This window comes from Zychaea mexicana, assembly GCF_025766255.1.
Source record: "Zychaea mexicana strain RSA 1403 chromosome Unknown BDB00scaffold_2, whole genome shotgun sequence".
Lineage (NCBI taxonomy): Eukaryota > Fungi > Mucoromycota > Mucoromycetes > Mucorales > Lichtheimiaceae > Zychaea > Zychaea mexicana.
The window spans coordinates 950897-972646 of NW_026516665.1; the positions used below are offsets into that span (position 1 = coordinate 950897).

The 21750-nt window shown below is 41.5% G+C and overlaps 8 protein-coding genes across 8 annotated transcripts; 5 read left to right on the top strand and 3 right to left on the bottom strand.

Annotated features, from left to right (window-relative positions):
* Positions 1-935: 935 nt before the first annotated feature.
* On the top strand, positions 936-1417 carry BDB00DRAFT_796683 (guanine nucleotide-binding protein subunit gamma). Its single transcript, XM_053121487.1, has 2 exons — positions 936-1112; positions 1182-1417. Exons 1-2 carry the CDS (start codon positions 988-990, stop codon positions 1303-1305), a joined length of 249 nt encoding a protein of 82 aa, XP_052985666.1. The 5' UTR covers positions 936-987; the 3' UTR covers positions 1306-1417.
* Positions 1418-2574: 1157 nt separating this feature from the next.
* Positions 2575-4415, top strand: BDB00DRAFT_796686 (ribose-phosphate pyrophosphokinase 3). Its single transcript, XM_053121488.1, has 4 exons — positions 2575-3367; positions 3453-3765; positions 3873-3934; positions 4030-4415. Exons 1-4 carry the CDS (start codon positions 2832-2834, stop codon positions 4079-4081), a joined length of 963 nt encoding a protein of 320 aa, XP_052985667.1. The 5' UTR covers positions 2575-2831; the 3' UTR covers positions 4082-4415.
* Positions 4416-5785: 1370 nt separating this feature from the next.
* BDB00DRAFT_949267 (aldehyde dehydrogenase domain-containing protein) lies at positions 5786-8192 on the top strand. Its single transcript, XM_053129568.1, has 9 exons — positions 5786-5872; positions 6013-6114; positions 6199-6415; positions 6494-6617; positions 6724-6850; positions 6940-7232; positions 7357-7588; positions 7649-7840; positions 7951-8192. The coding sequence occupies exons 1-9, from the start codon at positions 5821-5823 to the stop codon at positions 8094-8096; spliced, it is 1485 nt and encodes a 494-aa protein (XP_052985668.1). The 5' UTR covers positions 5786-5820; the 3' UTR covers positions 8097-8192.
* A 3996-nt stretch (positions 8193-12188) lies between these two features.
* Positions 12189-12663, bottom strand: BDB00DRAFT_796690 (uncharacterized protein). The gene is made up of 2 exons (XM_053121489.1): positions 12457-12663; positions 12189-12329 (listed from the first exon to the last, which is right to left on the bottom strand). The coding sequence occupies exons 1-2, from the start codon at positions 12592-12594 to the stop codon at positions 12273-12275; spliced, it is 195 nt and encodes a 64-aa protein (XP_052985669.1). The 5' UTR covers positions 12595-12663; the 3' UTR covers positions 12189-12272.
* A 1013-nt stretch (positions 12664-13676) lies between these two features.
* Positions 13677-14401, top strand: BDB00DRAFT_796694 (uncharacterized protein; the record flags this gene model as incomplete). The annotated part of the gene is given in 5 exon segments (XM_053121490.1): positions 13677-13843; positions 13918-13979; positions 14062-14106; positions 14120-14213; positions 14315-14401. Coding segments are annotated over 4 exon segments (226 nt in total), but the record flags the coding sequence as incomplete, so codon positions are not given.
* On the bottom strand, positions 13677-15117 carry BDB00DRAFT_796697 (uncharacterized protein; the record flags this gene model as incomplete). The annotated part of the gene is made up of 7 exons (XM_053121491.1): positions 14979-15117; positions 14763-14886; positions 14514-14681; positions 14315-14445; positions 14056-14213; positions 13918-13979; positions 13677-13843 (listed from the first exon to the last, which is right to left on the bottom strand). Coding segments are annotated over exons 2-5 (486 nt in total), but the record flags the coding sequence as incomplete, so codon positions are not given.
* A 1316-nt stretch (positions 15118-16433) lies between these two features.
* BDB00DRAFT_232897 (uncharacterized protein) lies at positions 16434-17634 on the bottom strand. Its single transcript, XM_053116575.1, has 5 exons — positions 17388-17634; positions 17110-17307; positions 16957-17032; positions 16770-16850; positions 16434-16686 (listed from the first exon to the last, which is right to left on the bottom strand). The coding sequence occupies exons 1-5, from the start codon at positions 17571-17573 to the stop codon at positions 16544-16546; spliced, it is 684 nt and encodes a 227-aa protein (XP_052985672.1). The 5' UTR covers positions 17574-17634; the 3' UTR covers positions 16434-16543.
* Positions 17635-17970: 336 nt separating this feature from the next.
* Positions 17971-19170, top strand: BDB00DRAFT_232980 (uncharacterized protein). Its single transcript, XM_053116577.1, has 5 exons — positions 17971-18080; positions 18151-18243; positions 18302-18663; positions 18751-18850; positions 18933-19170. The coding sequence occupies exons 1-5, from the start codon at positions 18078-18080 to the stop codon at positions 19026-19028; spliced, it is 654 nt and encodes a 217-aa protein (XP_052985673.1). The 5' UTR covers positions 17971-18077; the 3' UTR covers positions 19029-19170.
* The last annotated feature ends 2580 nt before the right edge of the window (positions 19171-21750 follow it).

Below are 21750 nucleotides of genomic sequence, written 5' to 3' on the forward strand. Positions count from 1 at the left end.
CTGTTTCGATAACCCGCTGAATGCAAAAGAAAAGAGGATTACGCTACTGCTCTAAAGGGACTGGAATGTTTTGCTTTGAATGGACAAGCAGTGATATCGATGATAGGCAAGTGATCTTTTCGGATGGAAAGCAAACAATAGACAGATCATGATGCAGCATCAATTTTCATGCCATCACTTTCGGGTACCGGGGCACTTGTGTACGCATTGGATCCTCCTTTTGCTGTTGCTACAAATCATCACCACTATCGTTAGAGAGCGAACAAACGGATCATCATCAACGATGATGGAATAAATAACACTGTACACCTCGACGTGTGATGATTATCTCTCTTTCCTTTTTTTATTTTCCTCGCATTTATCAACTTGCGCTTTTTTGTTTGACTCAACAATTAATAATGTACGATGAAGAAAAGGCTCATACACCATCGCCACCACTACCGCCGCCGCCAGCATACACCTACTACAATGTACAGCGTCAGCATTTTGCACAACAACACATGCCGCCACTAGCACGACCACCTCCGCCGCCGCCATACAGAAGCATTGTTCGACCACCGCCCCCTTTGACACTGCTCGAATCACACTATGGTGAGACATTCAACGAGTCGCCAGTCTATCCTACATTGTCGCACCAGGAAGAAGAAGAAGAAGAAGATCGACGAGAACTGCGACGGCGGCAAGGAGGATGCTGCCCTTCAAGCTGGAGAACAGTGCTACGAGAAGGACGAGGGACGTTTTTCGGGTGCTGTTCGTGTGTTCTTTTGATATTACTTGTCATTGTCATTACCATTACTGTCAATCCCGGGTGGCGCAAAATATAATTCATGTTTGCTTACAAAAGGTCTTTGTAAACCGTGTTTGGGTGTGGAAAAAACAATAATTTTGGGGTACTTTGGGTCGCATCGTGTAATCTTTTCCCTTTCTTTTTTACTTTTAGTTTATTTTGTTCTTGATGGTGTCACTGAGTTCATCGAAAACACTACTATGAAAACTAAACGCACACACCATCATCTTTCTGAATCAAAGCTTAAACGCATCAATGAATACAGCAACCGACTCAAAGAGCAGTTGGAAATGCCGCGGATACCAGTCAGCAAAGCATCAGAAAGGCAAGTCAACGAAAGAAAGTTCGATAAGCTCCTACCCATACCCACTAACAATGCGGGTTGGAAAACTAGCTTGATAGATTATTGCAACAACACGCGTGATCCTCTCGTTCCATCTGTATGGGGTCCAGTCGAGCGCCAGGATGATCCGTTTGCGCCTATGGGAAACAAGTTTTTGTGCTGCAACATCATGTAAAGACACATACAGCTAATCTAATACCCTTCCTCTCTTGTCCATACAACAGAATCATACAAACAAGTTGATTTATCACATGAAGTCCATTTTCATAGTAAAGGGAAGCAAGGAGCGTGATAATCATACGCATCATTGGCGTACTTTATAAAAGCGTTGCGGTCTCTGTCCTTTGTATGAATCGTTTTTTTTTCCTTTACTATTTTTTATAAAATGCTTGCAATACGTACTCCTACGTCTCCATGGAAACGGGTCATCGCTTCCACGATACGATCTTTACATTGCATAACAACAACCAATGTTGCCATAGCAAACGAGACGTCTGTGAGCCGTGGTGCGCTCGAGTGTCGCGAACAGCCCCTTCATTTGCACGCCATGCTGACCGATACTACGGTCTATGTTCCTCAAGAGAACGTAACAATGAATGATGAGATTACAGGTTGTTCGCCACCGCAGGAGAGGCATAATATCTTATCCTCCTCCTCCTTCTCAAACGCAATATGAAGGAGCCCGGGGCTATGAGCGGACGGTTTCGGGAGAATGCAAATGGAGGCTACCATTTCCACGTGATACGATACGCGAACAAAAAGACGTCCCGCGCACGCTCCAAATTTGATTTGTTGTTTATATGTTTATGCTGTGGAGAATGGTCAAGATACCACGCTACCCAGTCTGTGATACATACCAACGACGCGTCTCCAATCGACGTCGAATGGCAGAGTGGCATTTGCGCACGGCTCTTGATGTTATTGTTGGTGTTTGTAGTAATTATAGCAAGTAATAAATGGTCATTTGATCCTCTCCCTTTCTCTCCTCGGATATTAGGCTGATTGTCGCTGTTAGGTAGTATGCACTGCTGCTACGAATATGCGTCTATTTCGGCAGCTCGATTTCCCACCGACCGAACGAATATGGCATCCGCAGAAAAAAAAATTTTTTTTTTCTTGTTCTACCGAATCATCCACTTGCTCTTTTGATCTGGAATATATGTTCTCCGTTCGTGCTGTATACCTGCACAGAGCAGGTGTAGGCTAACAATACAAGAGCACTTATTGTTCTATTAATCAGTTTAGCAGATAGGCAGTTCCGGTGAACCCGATAGCATGTACACGTTTCGGTGCACACACACGCACACACACACACTCACTCACGGGGGCTTCTCCAAAGATGAATCCGAACCGATATATAATTTTTTTTTGAGTGCGGGGTCCATGTGACGGAGGCGACGAGCCACCCACCGCCATAAAACAGCGGACTTTTTTTTTCCACGGCAAAAAAAAAAAAAGACTTGACAAACGAAACAACTTCTTTTTTCTTTTGCCCACCCCTCTCTTCTTCTCAACAATCCCCCACCCACTACTTTAAACTTTTTAAAGCAAGGAAAACCTTTCCACGGCTGATCCTTTCGAAAGAAGCAGTAAACAACGACAACGACAACAAGTTATTAACATTCTGTTCTAGACATTTGTATATATATATTCTTTCGCATACCCCCCTTCATTTCATAAAAAAAGAACACAACAATAAGCATGGCCGACAACTCCATCAAGGTCTTTACTGGCAATTCGCACCCAGAACTTGCCAAGCTCGTTGCTAGCCGCATTGGCATTGACTTGGCCAAGGCCGCCGTCATGAAATACTCGAACCAAGAAACGTCTGTCACTATTGGCGAGTCAGTGCGTGACGAGGATGTGTTTATTATCCAATCCGGCTGTGGTGAGATCAACGACAACCTTATGGAACTTTTGATCATGATCAATGCATGCAAGACTGCCTCGGCTCGTCGTATTACGGCTGTCATCCCCTGCTTCCCTTACGCCCGTCAGGACAAAAAGGACAAGAGCCGTGCACCCATCACGGCCAAATTGACCGCAAACATGTTGACCGTTGCTGGCGCTAACCATGTCATTACCATGGATTTGCACGCTTCTCAGATCCAAGGTTTCTTTAACGTCCCCGTCGATAACTTGTATTGCGAGCCTTCCATGATCAAGTACATCTCCACCCAGATTCCTAACTGGAAGAATGCATTGATTGTCTCGCCCGACGCTGGTGGTGCTAAACGGTAAGGATATTTATTATATAGAAATAGAGAAAGGGAGAATATGCGCATCTGTACAGTGTTGGAACTCATATTCGCAATTGGGTAGTGCTACGTCGATTGCAGACCGCTTAAACCTTGACTTTGCTCTGATCCACAAGGAACGTAAGCGAGCCAACGAAGTATCGCGCATGGTTTTGGTCGGTGATGTTCGCGGAAAGATTGCTATTCTTGTGGATGATATGGCAGATACGTGTGGTACCTTGGGTCTGGCAGCCAAGACTTTGGTCGAGAATGGCGCCGAGAAGGTGTATGCCATTGTAGCCCATGGTATCTTATCGGGTAAGGCTATCAAGGTGATTAACGAATCGGTGATCGAGAAGCTTGTGGTTACAAACACCATTCCGCATGAAGATAAAATGGTAAGTCCAAGGGGACGAGGGAGGATGGAATAAAGTTATTATATGTGTATCTCTGCTGAGAGATGGATTATATACTACAATGACTCATTCCATGCGTGATTATACAGGCTATTTGCCCCAAGCTCGACGTCATTGATATCTCACCCACGTTGGCTGAGGCCATCCGAAGGTAAGACTTACTTTGCTATTATTAATAGTAGTAGTAGGGGGGGGACAAAGTGGTGTCAAGTACATCTTACTGAGTGTGCTTTATCGGCAATATAGAACCCACAATGGTGAATCAGTTTCGTATCTGTTTTCGCATGTCCCCGAATAGATTTTCTGCTTTTTCCGTTTTCTTTCCTATAATTATTTTACTTGAATTCGCTTCTCAACCTCTACAACAGCAACAGCAGCAACAGCAAAACATCATACACTTCTATCTTCTTTTCTCTCTTTCATACTTTTCCTTTTCATATTCAAAAAAAGTTTTACCTTTTCTCTCATCATTTTGTCTTCCCCCACCTAACCCCTCCTATCAATGGCAGTTGTATACATTTTTTAAAAAAGTCTTTTAAATTTGCAGCAAACGGATTATCGCTCCTATAATTGCTGTGATCGTTATCATGTCTGTGCAACGTTTAAATTTTTAATGAGGGAATATGCGAGCTGTCCCGTGCTCGATAGCATATATCATCATCGTCATATCTAATGTTACTGTATCTTATGGTCGTACCAACCGCGTTGATGATTCATGCAGCAAAGAGCGCATTGATGAATTGTCATTATCGTTGTTGTTTTTTTCTAACCGGTCCATGTAGGGCGCTGGAAAAACTTAAACTGGGTTAAATTACACATGTCGTTCACTACTTGTGATATAAATAGCGCGCATATGGCAAAAACAGAGTCATTCATTATAGTTTCTATTTTGTGTGTTTGATATGTATAAAGTTTCCATTTTCGCATCAAAAAATATATGGTCCTGAGTTAGCTATATGCCATGATGCCATTGTCGCTTACATAGTACATACATATGGTTTTGAAAGGGCCTGAAAGTGGACTATCAGCAAAACTCATAATCGTGAGTTTGTCTGCCATCAGCCTTAAAAGCTGATAGATACGAATCATGTATTGAGACGAAAGTTAAGTGCCATATATAGTCGATCCCAATGGATCTCTTGTGGAGCTTTGTCGAAATATAGAAAAAGGCGGTACTAGGTAAATTGTATCATTTTATTGTTTGTAACAAATCATTATACACAATGGCGAAGTGCATGCGCAGCTGTCGCACTGATGGAACACGGTTACTACATACACCTAGTTGTTACGTAAAGTAGATCGCCAATCAGCAATGAAATCGCTTGGTAAGGTTGCTGGTCAATCAAGTTTCATCGCTCACCACAAGATCCTTGTGTTTATTGCGCCTGCCTAAACCTTAATACTATTTACGAACAAGAGTCTGCAAATTATGATATTGTCATATCTACTGTAACAATTCGCTTTTCGACGTAAGTATTGGTGCTAATATAACGCTACTAATGGATTGACGGGCTGTTTTCATTTTACATATCTAGCAGCAGCAGCAGCAGCAGCAGCAGCAGGTCTCCAGTACATGACTTTATGGCCGACCAACGCTTGAGCGGCTTTCTTTAACTCTTTAACATGTCACACAAATATATTGCAGCAGCCAGCAGGCAAGTATGCGAGCCGGATTTCTTTGTATCGATGAGATTCACGGCAAAAGAACTTATCCATACAACTTGTTGGATACAAGTTGAAAGAGCATAGCATCATGGTGTGACACATAACCTAGACTACCTTTTTTCCCGCCTTGTCTTTGATATTCACTTGGGAAGCTTCAAAGATAAAGACAAATGAAAAAGAAACACTGCATATAGTTTGTTTTGGAAGGATGTTAAAGCAATAAAAAATTACATACCTGATTTCCCACCTTTCTAAATTTGGACCTTTCGTGGACTGCTTCTGAGGTTTTATTTTCCCCTCATCTAGAACCCCATTTAAATTTTAACCTCTTGCTTTTCTTATCATATCAAACGCCAGGATTGGATCTTCATTATGACGACGCTCGTGGCAAATATTACAGCCCCAGATGGCTATAAGGTTACTCGTTAGTATCGATGGTTAACATCTTATGTGGTCGACAATGGCAGTAATAACAACAATAGCAAACAACGACAGAACCGTTCATAGTTGCATAAATAAACAACAGCTGCTGAAACAACCATTGCTACGACAATTTTATTTTAGTAAACACCGGCTTGTTTATTAACAACGACTTTGTTGTCGGTGCAAATACAACTGATACCATTAATCCGTCTACTGGAAAAGTAATTGCCTCGGTTCAGGCGGGTATGCCTATTCATGAATCACAGCAGTTTATCCACGCACACCGGAGCTTACTTTATTTGAAATTGCGTCTGTCATCATGAATAGCTGAATCCAAACAAGTCGATCTCGCTGTTCAGGCAGCCCACAAAGCTTTTTATGGTGGATGGAAACAAAGTGACGGTCGCAAACGTGCTCGACTCATGCATAAGCTGGCAGATCTTGTTGACCGTGATTCGGATGATCTCGCTCACTTGGAAACTTTGGATAACGGCAAGCCGCTGAAGAACGCTCAAAGAGATGTAGCGGAGGTTGCCAACTACTTGTAAGATTTAGCAGCATATTCATAGGTCGAGTATATGAGCACCATTGTACCCCTAACAATTGCACATATCACAATTAGCCGATATTTTGCAGGTTTTGCTGATAAGCTTCATGGAAAAGTGATTGACGCACAAGGAAAATTGTCATACACTGTTCATGAACCAATTGGTGTTTGTGGTGCTATCATTCCATGGAATTTTCCTGTATGTATTGTCTCTTCCATATAAGCTTCACCAACAGTGTATCATATGAGTGATCGACATAGTCAGTATCCATTGTTTATGTCTCTCTTTCCTTCAATAACGATAGATTGTGATGTTGTCCTGGAAAATCGCGCCGGCTGTATGCACAGGCAACTGTGTAGTTCTCAAAACATCAGAAATGACGCCATTGTCAGCTTTGAAATTTGCTGCCTTGGTCAAAGAAGCCGGATTCCGTAAGTAGTAGCAGTAGCAACATGTTCCCTTTTGGGCTTTGTGCTTAATACTTAATACATGAATCGTACTCTATCATAACCTGTTGTAGCTCCTGGAGTCATCAACATCATCACAGGTTATGGTCACCTTGCTGGAGACGCGTTGGCACGTCACATGAAGGTAGACAAGATTGCGTTTACTGGTTCCGTCGCCACAGGTAGAGCTATTATGAAGGCGGCTGCCGAGAGCAACTTGAAGAAAATTACCCTTGAACTTGGTGGCAAATCACCCAATATTGTCTTTGATGACGTTGAGAATATGGATGAAGCTGTATTTTATTCAACCTTTGGCATTTATTACAATGCTGGACAAATGTGTTTTGCAACCAGTCGTATTTACGTGGTATGTATACGCTAACTACAAAACTGATACATTTACGAGCACCTTTAGCAACGTGACATGCACCTTCTGGTTTGTTTATTATGAAATGATGCTAATGCCAAAAAAAAAACTTAAATATTTCCAGCAAGAAGGCATATATGACAAGTTCGTGGAAAATTTCAAGAAAATGGCACAAGCCGGCAAAGTGGGATGCCCATTCGATAAAGCTACTTTCCAAGGACCTCAAATCTCTGAAGCGCATCTCAAGAAAATTATGGGCTATATTGATACTGGAAAGAAGGAAGGCGCGACCTGCTCTCTTGGTGGTAACCGTGTGGGCAACACTGGATACTTCCTTGAACCTACTGTTTTTACAGGTAAAGTGATTAAAGAAAAATAATTTTAATCCAAACTGATTCTGTTTTTGGCACTTTAAGATGTTAAGCCAGATGCGACTATCATGAAAGAAGAGATTTTTGGCCCAGTGGTTGCCATTTGTAAATTCAAGGATACAAGCGACGTAATAAGACAAGCGAATGATACACCTTTTGGCCTTGCAGCCGCTGTCTTCACGTCGAATATCACACGTGCTGTTACGGTATCGAATGCACTTGAAGCTGGCTCAGTGTGTAAGTTATCTAACCTTTGGTTTTGGCTTTTCTATTATCTATAGCAATGTATATTTACTAACTGTCGTCATCGTTGCTGTCGATCTTTTTGTTTTGTTTGAAAAAAAAAGGGGTTAACTGCACTAGCGTTGTCAATGAGAGAAATCCATTCGGTGGTTATAAACAGAGTGGATTCGGGCGCGAGAATAGCAATTATGCTCTGGATAACTATACCCAAGTTAAATCGATCAAGATTAATCTTAGCAGCAAACTTTAAAGTGTTGTTTATACAAAAGATGACAGCGTAGCTTTCAGATTTCGTTATTCATGCGTGCGTATTTTTGTCATACATTACATGATTGCAAATAAACCAGATGTTATACATTTAATACTAATTCTTGGCCTCACCCAGCGTTCAATCATTAAATTTGAGAATTGCCATTTAAAGCTGGTAATAAATATACAGTAAGAGTATATAGATTGCTTTACTACTGTACATACAGCGTTGGAAGTCGGATTTGGCCACCAGAAACGAAATGCGCCATGATGTGAAATTGGGCCAACTGAATGAAAATGAGCCATAATTTTAAATTTGAGCTATGTCGAGCAAGATGCTAACATGGTATCCCAAATAAACGGAGTAAGTTAAATGGATCCCTCATGGAAACAGATCGGCACAGTCGTGTACGTAGAATGAGTTCACCTTTGTTGTTGATGATAGTTATTGGCTGATTTTTTAAAGATACAGTATGAGATGAAAAGAATCATATACTGTAAATGATAAGATGATAGATTATTTATCGAGGAGGAGGGAGGAAAAGGAGGAGGAGGAGGAGGAGGAGGAAGGAGGTCGTTTTGATGCTATATCACGGTATACCACATATTCTATTATGAGAAGCCGAATTTTGTTATAACTTAATCCATTATACAAGAGGGTAAAGGGGTATTTAAGAATATTATATAAGATCCTAATGTATGTCTTCTTGTTTTTGATTGCTGTAATCCATAATACAGTAGGTGGTCTGAAAAGATGATGGAAAAAATAGGGAAGGGGAAGGGAGAGAGAGGAATAGCATCATTCGGGTTTCCATTACTTGATATATTCTCAATTATCTTTTAAGTGGTCAGCTCATTAGTAAAAGACAGAACACTCGGTGCAATAAAAGCAATCTCTCTAATGGTCACCGGTATACTCTCAAACGTTCAGATCTCTTTTCAAAATCGACCGGCAATATCAACACTTTATATGATGATCAATTTGAGTCAACTACAAATCATCTTTGTATTTTGAAAGTTAAAAATACAACAAAAGTATTTTTAAGCATTCCATTTCATATTGTAAAGTGCTTTTAAAACCAAGTAAAAGAGAAATAGTAACTTTTATCAAAAATAGTGACGCGTGAAGAGGCTGCATCTGGCAACGTCTGCTCGGACCTCCTCAGGCGTCACATGGTTTTTGACCATTTCACGCACTCGCTGAGGGTAGTTTGCAATTTCCGAGAACTCTTCCCTGTAAGCCAACAGAGCAAAACGCAGCTTGGAAAGGATGACTTTATTGACACCCTCTGAAGCCTTCAATTCGAAATCGAAGCTAATGCCGTTACGTGAAACGACGTCTTCGTACAGTTGACCCCCGTTTTCTGTATGTATCCTTGAGATTTTGCTTAACTGTAGTTAGTAACATGGAATTGTGCTTTCTATCAGAAATATCTTTTACTACTTACGTTCAAGGCATTGATACGTCCAACGGGGACCGAATCACATTCGATGAAGCCATCGTCCGATGTTGCTGCTTGATTGTTTATGCTGTCGCTAACGATGTTCATCTACAAGAGTGATATGCGATTTATAGTTAGTATAATGATGCAATATTTTGACTTGGTAAATGAAAGGATGGATTAATTGGATCACACCTTGCGTGAGTGAAAATCTTTATAAACAAAAATGAAGAAGGATTTCGCACACTTGCTGATCCACGAAGTATATATACTACCATCGGGGATACGACTTTGGTAAAACGGATCGGGACCCGGTTCTCATTATTTAACTCTGAATATGGTGAGCGAACCAAAACACTCTTTCTTTCCATTTTCTGTTTTTTTCAGATTCTACTTCCTGTTTGCATTTACTCTTGGATTCGCTGCTTTATACGCTGATTTTGTTGCTAAAAGCTACTTGAAGCGCCCATGTTGGTAATTCTCATGCTCGGCTTCTTTCCGTAGAGTTGTGCAACATAGATGGTGATTAGGTTAAAATTTATGTTTTATAGTAAAACATTGAATGAACCGGCGCCGACGGGCATGTGGTCGCTTCCTTGCGGTACAGGATGATGTGAGATTTATACATATGTATGCAATATGAGGGGGTGCAATAACTGAAAAAACCCCCTACCTGTGGGGAAAAAGTTATGCTAGTGAAGGGAGAATGGTACAGTATGTGTGGTGGACGGAGGATAGAAAGAGAGTAGAGAGGTACACACGAAAGACTTGAAGTACAGATATGAGAGTTATTTGTGTTCTTGGGTGTAAGTAGCCAATGGAAGAAGTGTTAATGCGGCTTCTGGAGCTGGTCTGTCATCGTCTTTATAGGTGTTTTCAGGATGACTTGACCGGTCTATTTCCCTGAGGACATGAATTAGCGCAGCCCAGGCCTCATTTAATTGCTACCGGAGAGCCCGATGTCAGAGCGAGGGAGACTATTCATGATGTGATCTTTTGTCTGCTTGTTGATAGACAGCTCTGGTATCTTGCGGAATGCTTCAGTGAGCTCTTTCAGTTTTAGTTGTAGCAGAGGGCATCTAGCGAAATGTTCACGTTTCGCTTCCGCTACCCCACAGCGACAATTTTGAACTGAATATGATGGAAGCCAATGCATACGCTATTTGACTAGGTAGCTAGATAGAGGATGGGGTCAATTCTGCGTGTGGATCGGAGGCAGCTGATCGTTTTGTATTTCTTGGCCCCACGATTATATAATTCGTCGTCGCGCTTTTCCTTGATCGCCTGCTTAATAGGTTCGGCTATGGAGACGTTTCCATATTTTAGCTTATTGAAGAGCTGAAATATTGGATTGTGCGAGGTCAGGTATTTCCATTGTTGTCGCGGTCTTTGTTCCATAAGAGCGTCAGTTCAACTGCGCGGACCATAGTTGTGACCGGGAGCTCGCGTAGTGGGGCTGCAAACTTGGGTTGTGGTGCACTTGTGCGCAGTTGCTTCAATGGTATATCGACCAGGACCATGGGACGATCGTCGGAAATAATGTCTTGATATGACGGTTTAGCGCCATTTTTATGCAACCTTTCTGGGCGTTGTGTAACATCTCCATCTGCTTGGACGAAAATGCTGTAATGACAAGGCCGTACTCCAGCACCGGGCGGATGAAGGTACGATATGCGCGCAACGCTGGCCAGAGACCGATGTCATACTGATAGATGCCTAACTGCCGTAGTATATCCATGTTGCCTGTCGCTTTTGCAGTGCGCTGGTAAACCAGGAGATCTGCATTGATACCATCGTAATTGAAGGGTATCAAATGTTGAGTTGTCGGAAATCAAAACATTGTGATTTTTTGGATATCAACATTTTGATTTCTGAGATATCAACTTTTGGTTCTTGGGATATTAACATTTAGTTTTTCAGGTACATATCGTAATGGTAATGGTATCAACAAATATAGCTTCAAACAGAATCCCTAGTATTCAACAGGCGTTTCTGGCTATATCCGAGTAAATTGCTATACTAAAGCTTATCACTCTGATAAAATCCAACAGGAAGAAAGGTTAATAAAACTCGATTGGGAAACGGTGGTTCATTGAAATAACTACATACTATATGGATGCAATATGAGTCCATGCGATCCAGTACACCGCTTCTCATGTTTTACTTACCACCATATTAATATACATACAGTAACAGCTTGAGATAAAAATCTAATGGTTAGAATACTAGACAGATTACGGGCAATAGTGAAAAGCGATATGATACTATATAAAAGATGATGAACAGCCAGTCATAAATAGCGGAAAAAGCACAGCATAATTAAAAGGCCATCTTACAATTTGTAGTCGTTAGTGGTAACAGATTTCTGACAGTTATCGAACTATTAAGTGATTAAGTGACGGTCAGAAATTAGCATATAATAGTATGATAGAGCAGGAAGAGACGATCACGCTTACCAGTTAAATGAATATCAGCAGCAGACACACAAGCAGAGGTATGGAAGTACCTTGCGCCAAGAGACGGTGATCACCATCTAGCCAGACACACACCGCCTTATAATTTCAGCTCTGCTTTATGCTGAGGATGTCGCCTTGCTGTGATCACCGGACGATATGATGCAGTTGCTTCGTGTTGCCGAGCAACATTCACTTGACCTCGGATACCGTTGGCACCCTGACAATGTACCGTAATCGAGACTCCGTCAATAACGCAACAACACCAGCATCCTATCAGCTCTACAACACGCCTATAGCAAAAGTATGTACAGCAGTTTTGATATCTAGGAATACGCACTATGTATTTGAGGAGGGGAAAAAGTGAAACACGTCAGCAGCTGTATTGGCTTGCTGGCTCAAAAGTCTTAAGATTCCATTCATTGGCAGGGACATGGCTTTGGCATCAACCCAAATTAATACATACGAATACGAACCAGCGACGATACGATATTACACATGCCCTAAAGCATCCAGCGAACGAAGCAACAACTAAATAAAGATTGGTAGTAATAACAACAATTTGTGTCATGTTTCCCGGTTCTATTACTGCAATAGTAATCATTATCAATCAACCTTATGAACGTCGAAAGGGGAAAGGGAAATCATCAAATGTTTCGACCGCTTCGTTCAGGTTGTTTCCTTTTAAAAAAACACTAGCGACACATATGGCGACTAGCGCTCTTCAGGGATCCGTCGAGTTTTCCATACTGTTTTTGAGCTCCGACGCGAATTGTCAGGAACTACTTTTTGCAATGGCGTAAAGCTAGGAAGCCTGGTGATGTATCTGCTGATATATCTATTTCCACACACTGATCGCTTGTTAATTGTACTACTTGCAGTTGCTGAACCTAATCAACTGTATGTTTTGCGTCGTAAATAATATGAAGAAAAACCTTAATTGAAAGTCTGTAAAAGAAGTGAAAACGCCCCTTCCCTTTTAACGGGAGTATCCCAGGACTTATATAGCATAATTGCCGGGAGCACCATATTGGGCGATGGCAATCTAGGGAATAATCAGTGAGCAGAAATACAGTCGCGACCCTCGGCTGCGCCCTTTTTTAAGCATTCAGTTGTGTTTTACAATTTGAGATAAAACAGACAACTTTGTGTATTTGCATAAAGAAGAGTTTATTTAATAACTTTGGTAATATATCGCATATAGTAAATGTAAAGCTCTTGACCATTATCTAACCCCAATACAGTAATTTCAGAAACTTCAACTAGGAGTTTGTTTTCATATATATTTGTTCTTCGAAGCCCCAAGAGTATAGTAAGGAGGCGGTTTTAAAGAGAACGCAGTGCAAAGTCCAACAGGGAAACTAAACATAGTACACTTGAAAGGTCCTGATAGAATGATACACCCCCAGCGCTACTTAACCAATCGCCATAACAAAGTGTCCGTCTGATTTGGGCTTGGGTAACATGAATGAGGTTGGTCAAAATAATTTTTCCACAAATGTAGACAGTGTATTAGTGATGATTTCAAATGTTTCAAAACAGTCATAGAAAATAGATTTAATACTTACTCCAGAGTCCGTGGCTTCCGCGCTGAGTAAAAGCACTGTCCTCTTGGCCCCAAGATACAATCGTAGTGGAATTTTCGACTAATTCCTATCATTTTCTAAGGCTAAAATATTGTTTTCCGGTTCCTCCTGTTCTTCTTGATCTTCTTGAAGTTGCGCTTGTTGAGGGAGCTGTCCACCTGGTGGTAGGAATGCCTCTGGTCGAAAGTCTGGATGTCCATCATTATTCATATAGGCTATGCCTATGCTTCTTATGTTCAATGCCGCATTTTTATCCCGGTCTACAATCTAGATGAGAAAACAAAACTCTTTTAGCATATGATAGGCAGAATCCTTCGTGGGTTTAAAGGGTTAAAACATACCACAGCCTCTGGATAAAGCTCTGGATGGTTATTACAAGCTTTAATCTTCCACATCACCCAATCTATTATGGTATTCCATGCCAATTTAGTTTAGCAGAACACAACTATTGATTATATACCTTATTAGTAGAAATTTGCCTTTACCTGGCGGTGGTGGGCGTGCCTGTATACAGTCACTTGCCGGATTCAGCAAATTGCCATCCTGGTCTCGACAGTACTATATTTTCCTTCCCCTCTTTGGAATGAAGCCGCCTTGAGGTCCTTCGACCCGGTACGTTGCACGTTCTCTTGTTTTTCTGCATGGATACATTGGTAAAAATGATCCCGTCAGTCGTTGTAAGTGGGCTTCTTAAAGCGGGAATTATGTATAGCAATCAGATATTATATTATTACGTACCTGTGTCCGCAAACCTCCTCGTCATATGGAATACTTGTTAGCCGTTGCTGACACCCTGCGTGAGCTTGAGAAGTCTTGTACTCGTCCGTCAGTATCAGCAGCATGTGTGAAGCCAATTTTTTAATAAGTCCCTAAAATATACATTACTCATAAGTGTATGGCAACCTCTTTGCGCATTCTCTCTTGTAAATATACTAACCAAATGGGGGATCGGGGCCCATCCCGGGAAATGCGGCATTCTGCTGGAGCCATAGAACACAATCGTTGGTTGTTGATTTGGGTGCCAACGCTCGCGTTCTCGCCTCAAGCGGGCAGCTCTTTTGCGAGATCGGTGCGACGATTTGTGTATCCATTTGATAGGCTCTCCCTATGTTTCAGTTTTTCAAAAATGATCATCAGCGTATTATCAGATATCACGCCAGAAAAATGGAAAAAGGGAATCGCTTACAGCTGGGTGAGGAGGAGTGACACCTAGCAGCTCATCTTTGACAAGATCTTGTTTTCTCTGCCGGCTTGAGAATAACAAGCTTCTGATTTCTCTGTGTTTGAACCTAGACGAGAAACGACGCATTCTATATTCTTGCCGTTATTATATGCCCTTGTCACCAACTCGCCTAGCATTGATTAGCCCTTCTTCTCCTTCCTTCTCCTTCCTGCTACTTACCGAAGTCGAATTCGATTCAAATTAGCGATATAGAAAAGAAAATCTTCCGAACGTGAGACATAGGGCGAGTTCTCTGCGATGGAGTCATAATCCTCTTGGATTTCGGCTTTCTGCCGATTTTTGTTTTCTAATTTATATTCCCAAAAGACACCCGTCTCCGCACTTTGCATTGATTTTTTTTAGTCAAGAGCTCAATGTAGTGTGAGGCTTATCTATTATATACTCTTTTTCAAGACAACTTACTGGTACTTTCGCGTGGTAACTTCAATTGGGTTGTGTACAGGTTCTTCAGCAGTCGATACTCCTGTGATCATCGACGACACACCTATATCACCAATTACAAACGTAAAAATCAGTGGGAAAGAAATGATGCAACAAGCCCGCAAACTATTGTACTCTCCGTAGTACGCCATACCAGGATCGGCTCCAACAATTCGACTTTCTTCGGCACGCTGCTGAGTTAGGCCATCCGGATTCAACTCGAGTCTGTATACACCATGGCTCCAATTTGTTAAGTCTTGACCTTCGGGAAGGCGTCTAATTTCATCGTGTGTACTAGGAAATAATTCTTCATGGCGTGTACATAGTATTGTTTTGTCGTCAGCGTGACATTCAGCTTTAGCTCACAAACTCCAAATTACTAAAGCAGGATTTATGCTTGCCTGGACTATTCCCGATAAACTTTTCGAACTGGACGTGTACCATACATCCATCCGTAGTCGCTGTATGCTTGAAGCTTAGCGCGTTGTGTGCAAAGGGGTTTTGATCTATAAAAAATTGTATAAAAAGGATCAGGATGCGCATATACATACTGTAGAATGTATAATATTATTCGCTAGCCACCACTAAAAGCACTCACAATCTTGACCGTATCGGCGGCGGTTTGGTTTTATGTGATCAATATCGAAAACCGTTTCCCATAGCTCCTGGCACCAGAGCCGATTGCTTTCGAGCTGTCTGCATCTTGAAATCGACAACGGTGACCCGCCCTATACACACACAGAAATATAAGAGTAAGATTACAAACACTAATGTATGGGAGAAGCAAAGATACAAAAGCTGACCAATACCTCTGCGAGCAATATGAGCGGTGCCGGATTATTTCGATTCTCCATTCGTGCTCTTCTCACCAACAAATACAAAGTACGAGTATCCAACCGAAAGAACCCCGTTTGATGGGAACCTAATGGCAATAGTGGCCAAGGGCGTGCTCGTGGATAAGTTCGTTCGGAATATTGAAGCAGGTCGTACGACAAATGCAGAAGGGAGATGCATAAATCTTCTCCCATGTTGCGAGACCGCACACGAGTTATGCCTGTGTCATGGAGCAGCTCTTGAAAGCGACCATGAATGAAGCTATCAACCAGTTCACAACAAAGAATCAGCATATATATCGCAAACTGTTATCCTGTTTAATATAAGCTTACCGATACAATCTTCCCAATGATTGATCATGAACTACATTGTTGGGATAGTCGGCTTCATGGTTCAAAAAGTTACTTGTTAATACTCGTGCTGTTCCGACATGATATTAGGACAACGAGTTTCGTAATGTATCATATTGACTAGTAAGCACAATAATATGCATATGTAGGATTCTTTCTACCTGCTCTTTCCAGTTGATTTCGGTTGTGTAGGAGTTGTTGTAAAGCACCCTTCCAAACTCGATTCATGTAATCCTTGATATTTAGGACATGCTCTCTCATATCTGGCATAAAATAAAAACGATGAGCTATCATATCTATTTTCCTTAGCTTCATAGTGCTTTTATATTCTGTACTTGAGCCATACTTTGCAGCGCCATGACAGCAAAATTGTTTGCTAGCGAATCTCTCAATGACCCAGGAGCAATATCCTCTGGCTCGAAATATTCTAATATATCATACAGTACACATGCATCAAATAAAACAACGTTTAAACCATTGTCACTGATATACTGCTCTGTTAGTTTTTAAATTGAAATGTTGCAATCACTTACGTTCATTATTGTGTGGGTTAGTTCTTTCTGCGACAAAGATTGCTGCCGTGCGCATTAGGTCTTCTTTCCATGGTAGCTATTGGATTATCGGATGTTAGCACGAATTTTGGAATAAATATGAAGATATATATTGAACATACAGGAGGAACTCACGTTCAAAAAGAATCCTGGTAATTCGTCGTGTAATCCGTACGGAAGCACTTTGAACGCAATGACCCAAAAGCCTTGCAAAAACAACGGAGGTGCATTATGATAATAACCCTCAAAGTGACGCCTGAGGTGCAAAGAAACAAGATTGTAAACATCTTGTTTTCGGAAAGAAACCAGTTCTGATGTTTGTCTTAGGATCGTCTACAAAAAAGATGTACAATCATCAGCCTCAACATTCAGGAAGGATAATAATAAGCTAAGGAAGTTAAAAGTGAACGTACTCGGAAAAAGTGGTATTCACCATGAAGAAATGCTCTAACCGAGCAAGGTCGAGTTACGACCCGCGTTCTCTCGCCAAAGCCGTTGAACTCTACAAACGGCTCTGGGATAGCGGGAACAGGCTCTTGGACAGCGGGAGGAGGGGGTTCTTCAGGGATCTGTGGAGGCTCTTCAACAACTGATGACATGCGTATTTTAAGAATGGGAGAGATTTGGAATGAGCCGAAAAAGAAAGAAAGAAAAAGAAACTGATGGTTTTATACGGTGAGGTGATGGTTTCATGCAAAGTTGTCATTCTCATGGGACCATTGTATATGTATATCATATGACGTGTTAATTTAGCTCAGAGGCATGATTTGAATATTCATGTTATCGGCTTACCATACAGAGCAGGAAGTGCAGCGCGCATGAATGATTTGGTACACAAAGTGTCCTCATTGTCATCCACGAGGGTTCGGCTGTTAAGACAGAAAACCATCAAACAATAAAGAAATGTATCCACACTGGGATGAGCTTCGACGAATGCCTTTTATCATCCGTGATGGCAAATAGAATAAGAACAAGTTGTTATTCTTTCAGTGATAAATAGGTCAACTTCAATCCGAGTTTATATCAAGTCATGCCGAGTGTTGCTCCTTACTCTTTCCCAATCGCCCACCGCACGCCAGCTTCGTTTTGCTCAAAAAGAATGCATGGTAAGTTACAATAGAAGCAAATGAGGACTTCCCAAGTAGTAGACAGTAACCCTCTGTATTTTTTCCCCAGATGACCAAGTCAACTATCAAAGATCCTTTCGCTGATCAAGAAGTGACTGCATGGAAGTCGCAAAAGGCTCGCGCCTGGGAGCAACGGCATATGGTACGAGTAAGATAAAGGAAATCACAAAAACTTGTGCTCACTCATACATCTCTTCTAGAATGCGGAACAGTATTATCTTCACCATGTGGATCCAGGCACGATGATTAACATTGGACAATTTAATGTTGCAGAAAAGGAACAATTTCAAGAAAGGCTTCACGAATGGGAGGAGAGAAATCTCGTCCAGAGTTCTGCGTGGGGGGCATTTTCTCTTTCAATACCAGGCAGGACTGGAGTACAGTGCCGCGAACGCTACAAAAACATGGTCAAGGAAGGGTATACAAGCAGTTCAAACAAATGTTCATCCATAACTACTGCGGCACTGCCTGACACTGAATTATCCGAATCGTGGGGAACCCAGGAAACACGACAACTCGAGAACCACATCGACTGCATTTATCAGCAATCGCATGGAAAGAGGTACTCCTTTTCTACTGTTGTTTACCGGGGGTTTCGATAAACTAAGAGTATGATGATCTAAAACGTTCTGTCCTGGAAAACGCGAAGCCAAGTGACATCAACATCAGCGGCCAGACAAGCAGTCGAACTACAAACAAATGGCTTGCCAGTTGATTCCAAAATACCACCAGCTCCAGCCCATCGACCCGTACGTCCAAAGAAAGACGTGTCCATTTTGTTAAAAAGTCTTTTGAAAAAAGCTAAAGCCGCTTCTCTTGTTTTTGAAACAGCTACCAACAAAAAGAGGAACACCCAACAAGCAAGACCAACAAGTGAAAAGAGTTAGATTAGTCCTGTCACAAAAATCTATGAATTTGGATGAATAAAAGTCTTCTGTTATTATAGTACTGGGAGTGGGATAAAGACAAATAAGCACGTTTCAAACTTAGTGCCTGCATGTGCTTCATTGTCATTCATTTACTGAACGAGTATCTTCGATATGTCATTGTCTGCACTCAAAAAGCATATGACATAATTAGTCAAAGCTCAGCTTTATTGGATATTAAGGTCTAATTTCATTGGCTCGCCCAGCCTCATACGTACTATTCCTGCCCTGATTTGCTTGCTCCGGTCGTCTCCGCATGCTTCGCAAAAGGCACTTGCCACACCTCCGCCACCGTATACATAACAAATTAGCAACCTATTAAAAAGTCATATGGATTGGGTTGAGTAAATGTTCAGCAGGATATTACATGGGTTGAACAAAATTTACATTATCACTTGTAGATATCTTGTCAGCCAGGGAAAATGAGGCGAGTCTTTGGCAATTTAGCAGTTACTGCTTCCCAGATCGCACACGAGCACTCATCCGTCGTTCTTAATCATCGTTGGCAATCTGTATTTCTTCCTTGTCATTTTTGATTGCGTTGTTCAGTCGCATCTTTTTTTTTCTTGCAGTTCGTGTACTCATTGAACCAGTTGGGAATCAATACTTCTTCATGTACCTATTTGTGACGCGAGCCTCGGCGCGTGCACTGACACTTCTTCTCCCAAAACAAGCGGCGACAATAGCGGAGGGTATATCGGCATGGTGAAACATATATAGTGAAGGGTGATACATGTCGATCACTGCTGCTGGCGTATTTGACTTCTTGACGACGACTATCACTTACACATCTCCTTCCCCTTCACTTTGCTTTTGGGCCAAGTTGCGTCATGTGCTATAAGCGGTCCATAAAATGAGCCAACCTAAGCCTTAAAAATGAGAGCCAATCAAAATGATGGATTTTCATTGAAGACCCGAGCGTGACGGCAAAAAAAATTGTCTGAATAAGAATACCAAAAACCCCCCCACCCCTCCCATTTTTTTTTCTTCTTCAGTTCCATTTACACAAACTTTATGAAGCGCAAAGTGTTGTGTGAATCCTTGACTTGGAAAGCTATCCGCCGAGTCGAGGTGGATATTTTCACCCGAAAGATGCTTCAACGGTAGCAAGGTTGTTGGAAGCATGCCCTAGGGCTGCACCAACGTAGTACAACAACCTTGAGGCATCTTTGTGCTTAGTTGACGTTGTGGGCACACACGGCACGGGCGCCACTAGTGAATGGCGAAGGTCTCTCATTGCGTAGCGACCATTCACTACCTGCGTCTTCGATCAGGTTTGTTGTCTTCCTGGAAAAAAGAGACAGCAGGAGTTTTTCCCCTCTTTTTCTATTGGAACTTCCTAGAAAAGAGGGTTTCTCTTTAAAATACAATAAGAAAATGACAAAAAGAAATAACCAACAAGAGAAGCTTTCTATGTTTGATTATTATTATAACGGAAATTTAATCTTTCGTTGGGTAATGACATCCCAATTCACAAAGAAAGATCTCTCGCGTACTGATCGACCTTGTGAAGTACTTTTGTACTTTGTTTGTGAATATACTGATTGAGATTTAGGATCTTTTTCAAGTGCATATAAAGCGGTGGCAACTCTTTGACACCGTGCTCTCTACGCACGGACCCTGCCATTGTTCTTAAAAGAAAGAAACGAGGTTGCGTCCGTGTTTTTCTTTTCTGTGATGCAAGATCCGTTTGAAACGAATGTCCATCAACGGCAGCAATTGAGACACGCTTGACTTCAAGTCAAGCTTGACCTGACCGACTGCTGCGGATTCGCATTGTCAAAGCTTGGTTTAAAAAGGCTTTACGATATTTTATAACGCGCTGGTATTGCAAGTAGGATGCCTTTTTTCCCGCATTCTCCGGTTTCAAAAAGTACTACTTTTCTCTTGACCATTCGTTTTTCGTAAACGGATTCCACCTTGTCTTTGGCGTTTGAGCTTGCGTTACTTCTCCCTCGTGCTTACAGGCGAAAAATAACACTTTTATCATTTTAGTTAGCATCCTCGCATTATCTCTGTCGCGTAACCTCCATGAATAATTTATGTGGCACATCATGCTATACACATATACACATATACATAGCAGATTGCCACATGCGTCAATGAGTTGCCCATGGCAATGACAGTATGACAAAGTTAGGACTATTAGTCAGCTTACTTTTGTTGGTAAGAATTGGCGTGGCACGCGGTATCATATTATTATACGCGTAATGAATGGCTAATGACATTTAGGCTATTAGATAAAACACTACAGCTACGATCCATATCGAAGAAGGTAAGAAGTTCCATCTAATGTTGTATGGCTAATATAGAAAACCGGTTGTTATTAATGACAATAAAGCACTCAAGTTTGATACCTAGATTTTTGAATGATGGGATCTTTTGAATAGTGAGGTGAAGGTTGTCATAGGTTTCTGTATGATGGAGTGATGTTGTGTTGTGGGATCGCGTGAAAAGAAAAAAAGATTAAGAGAGATTGAAGCGTGGTTGAGGATGGATGGGTGGTTACTGGATATACTACGTATATTCTCTGCACCGCGACATATGATGAGTACGACTATGTTACGTGCTGACAGATTATTTGCCCGTACTAACAGGAAAATACATATCCAGGTAATAGAACGAATATCAAAAGATTTTGTGCGGTTGAACTTAAGAGTGACGGATTAACAATTCTCACAAGGAAGTTGTTGGTTAGTAACGTATTAGCTCCAAATTGAACT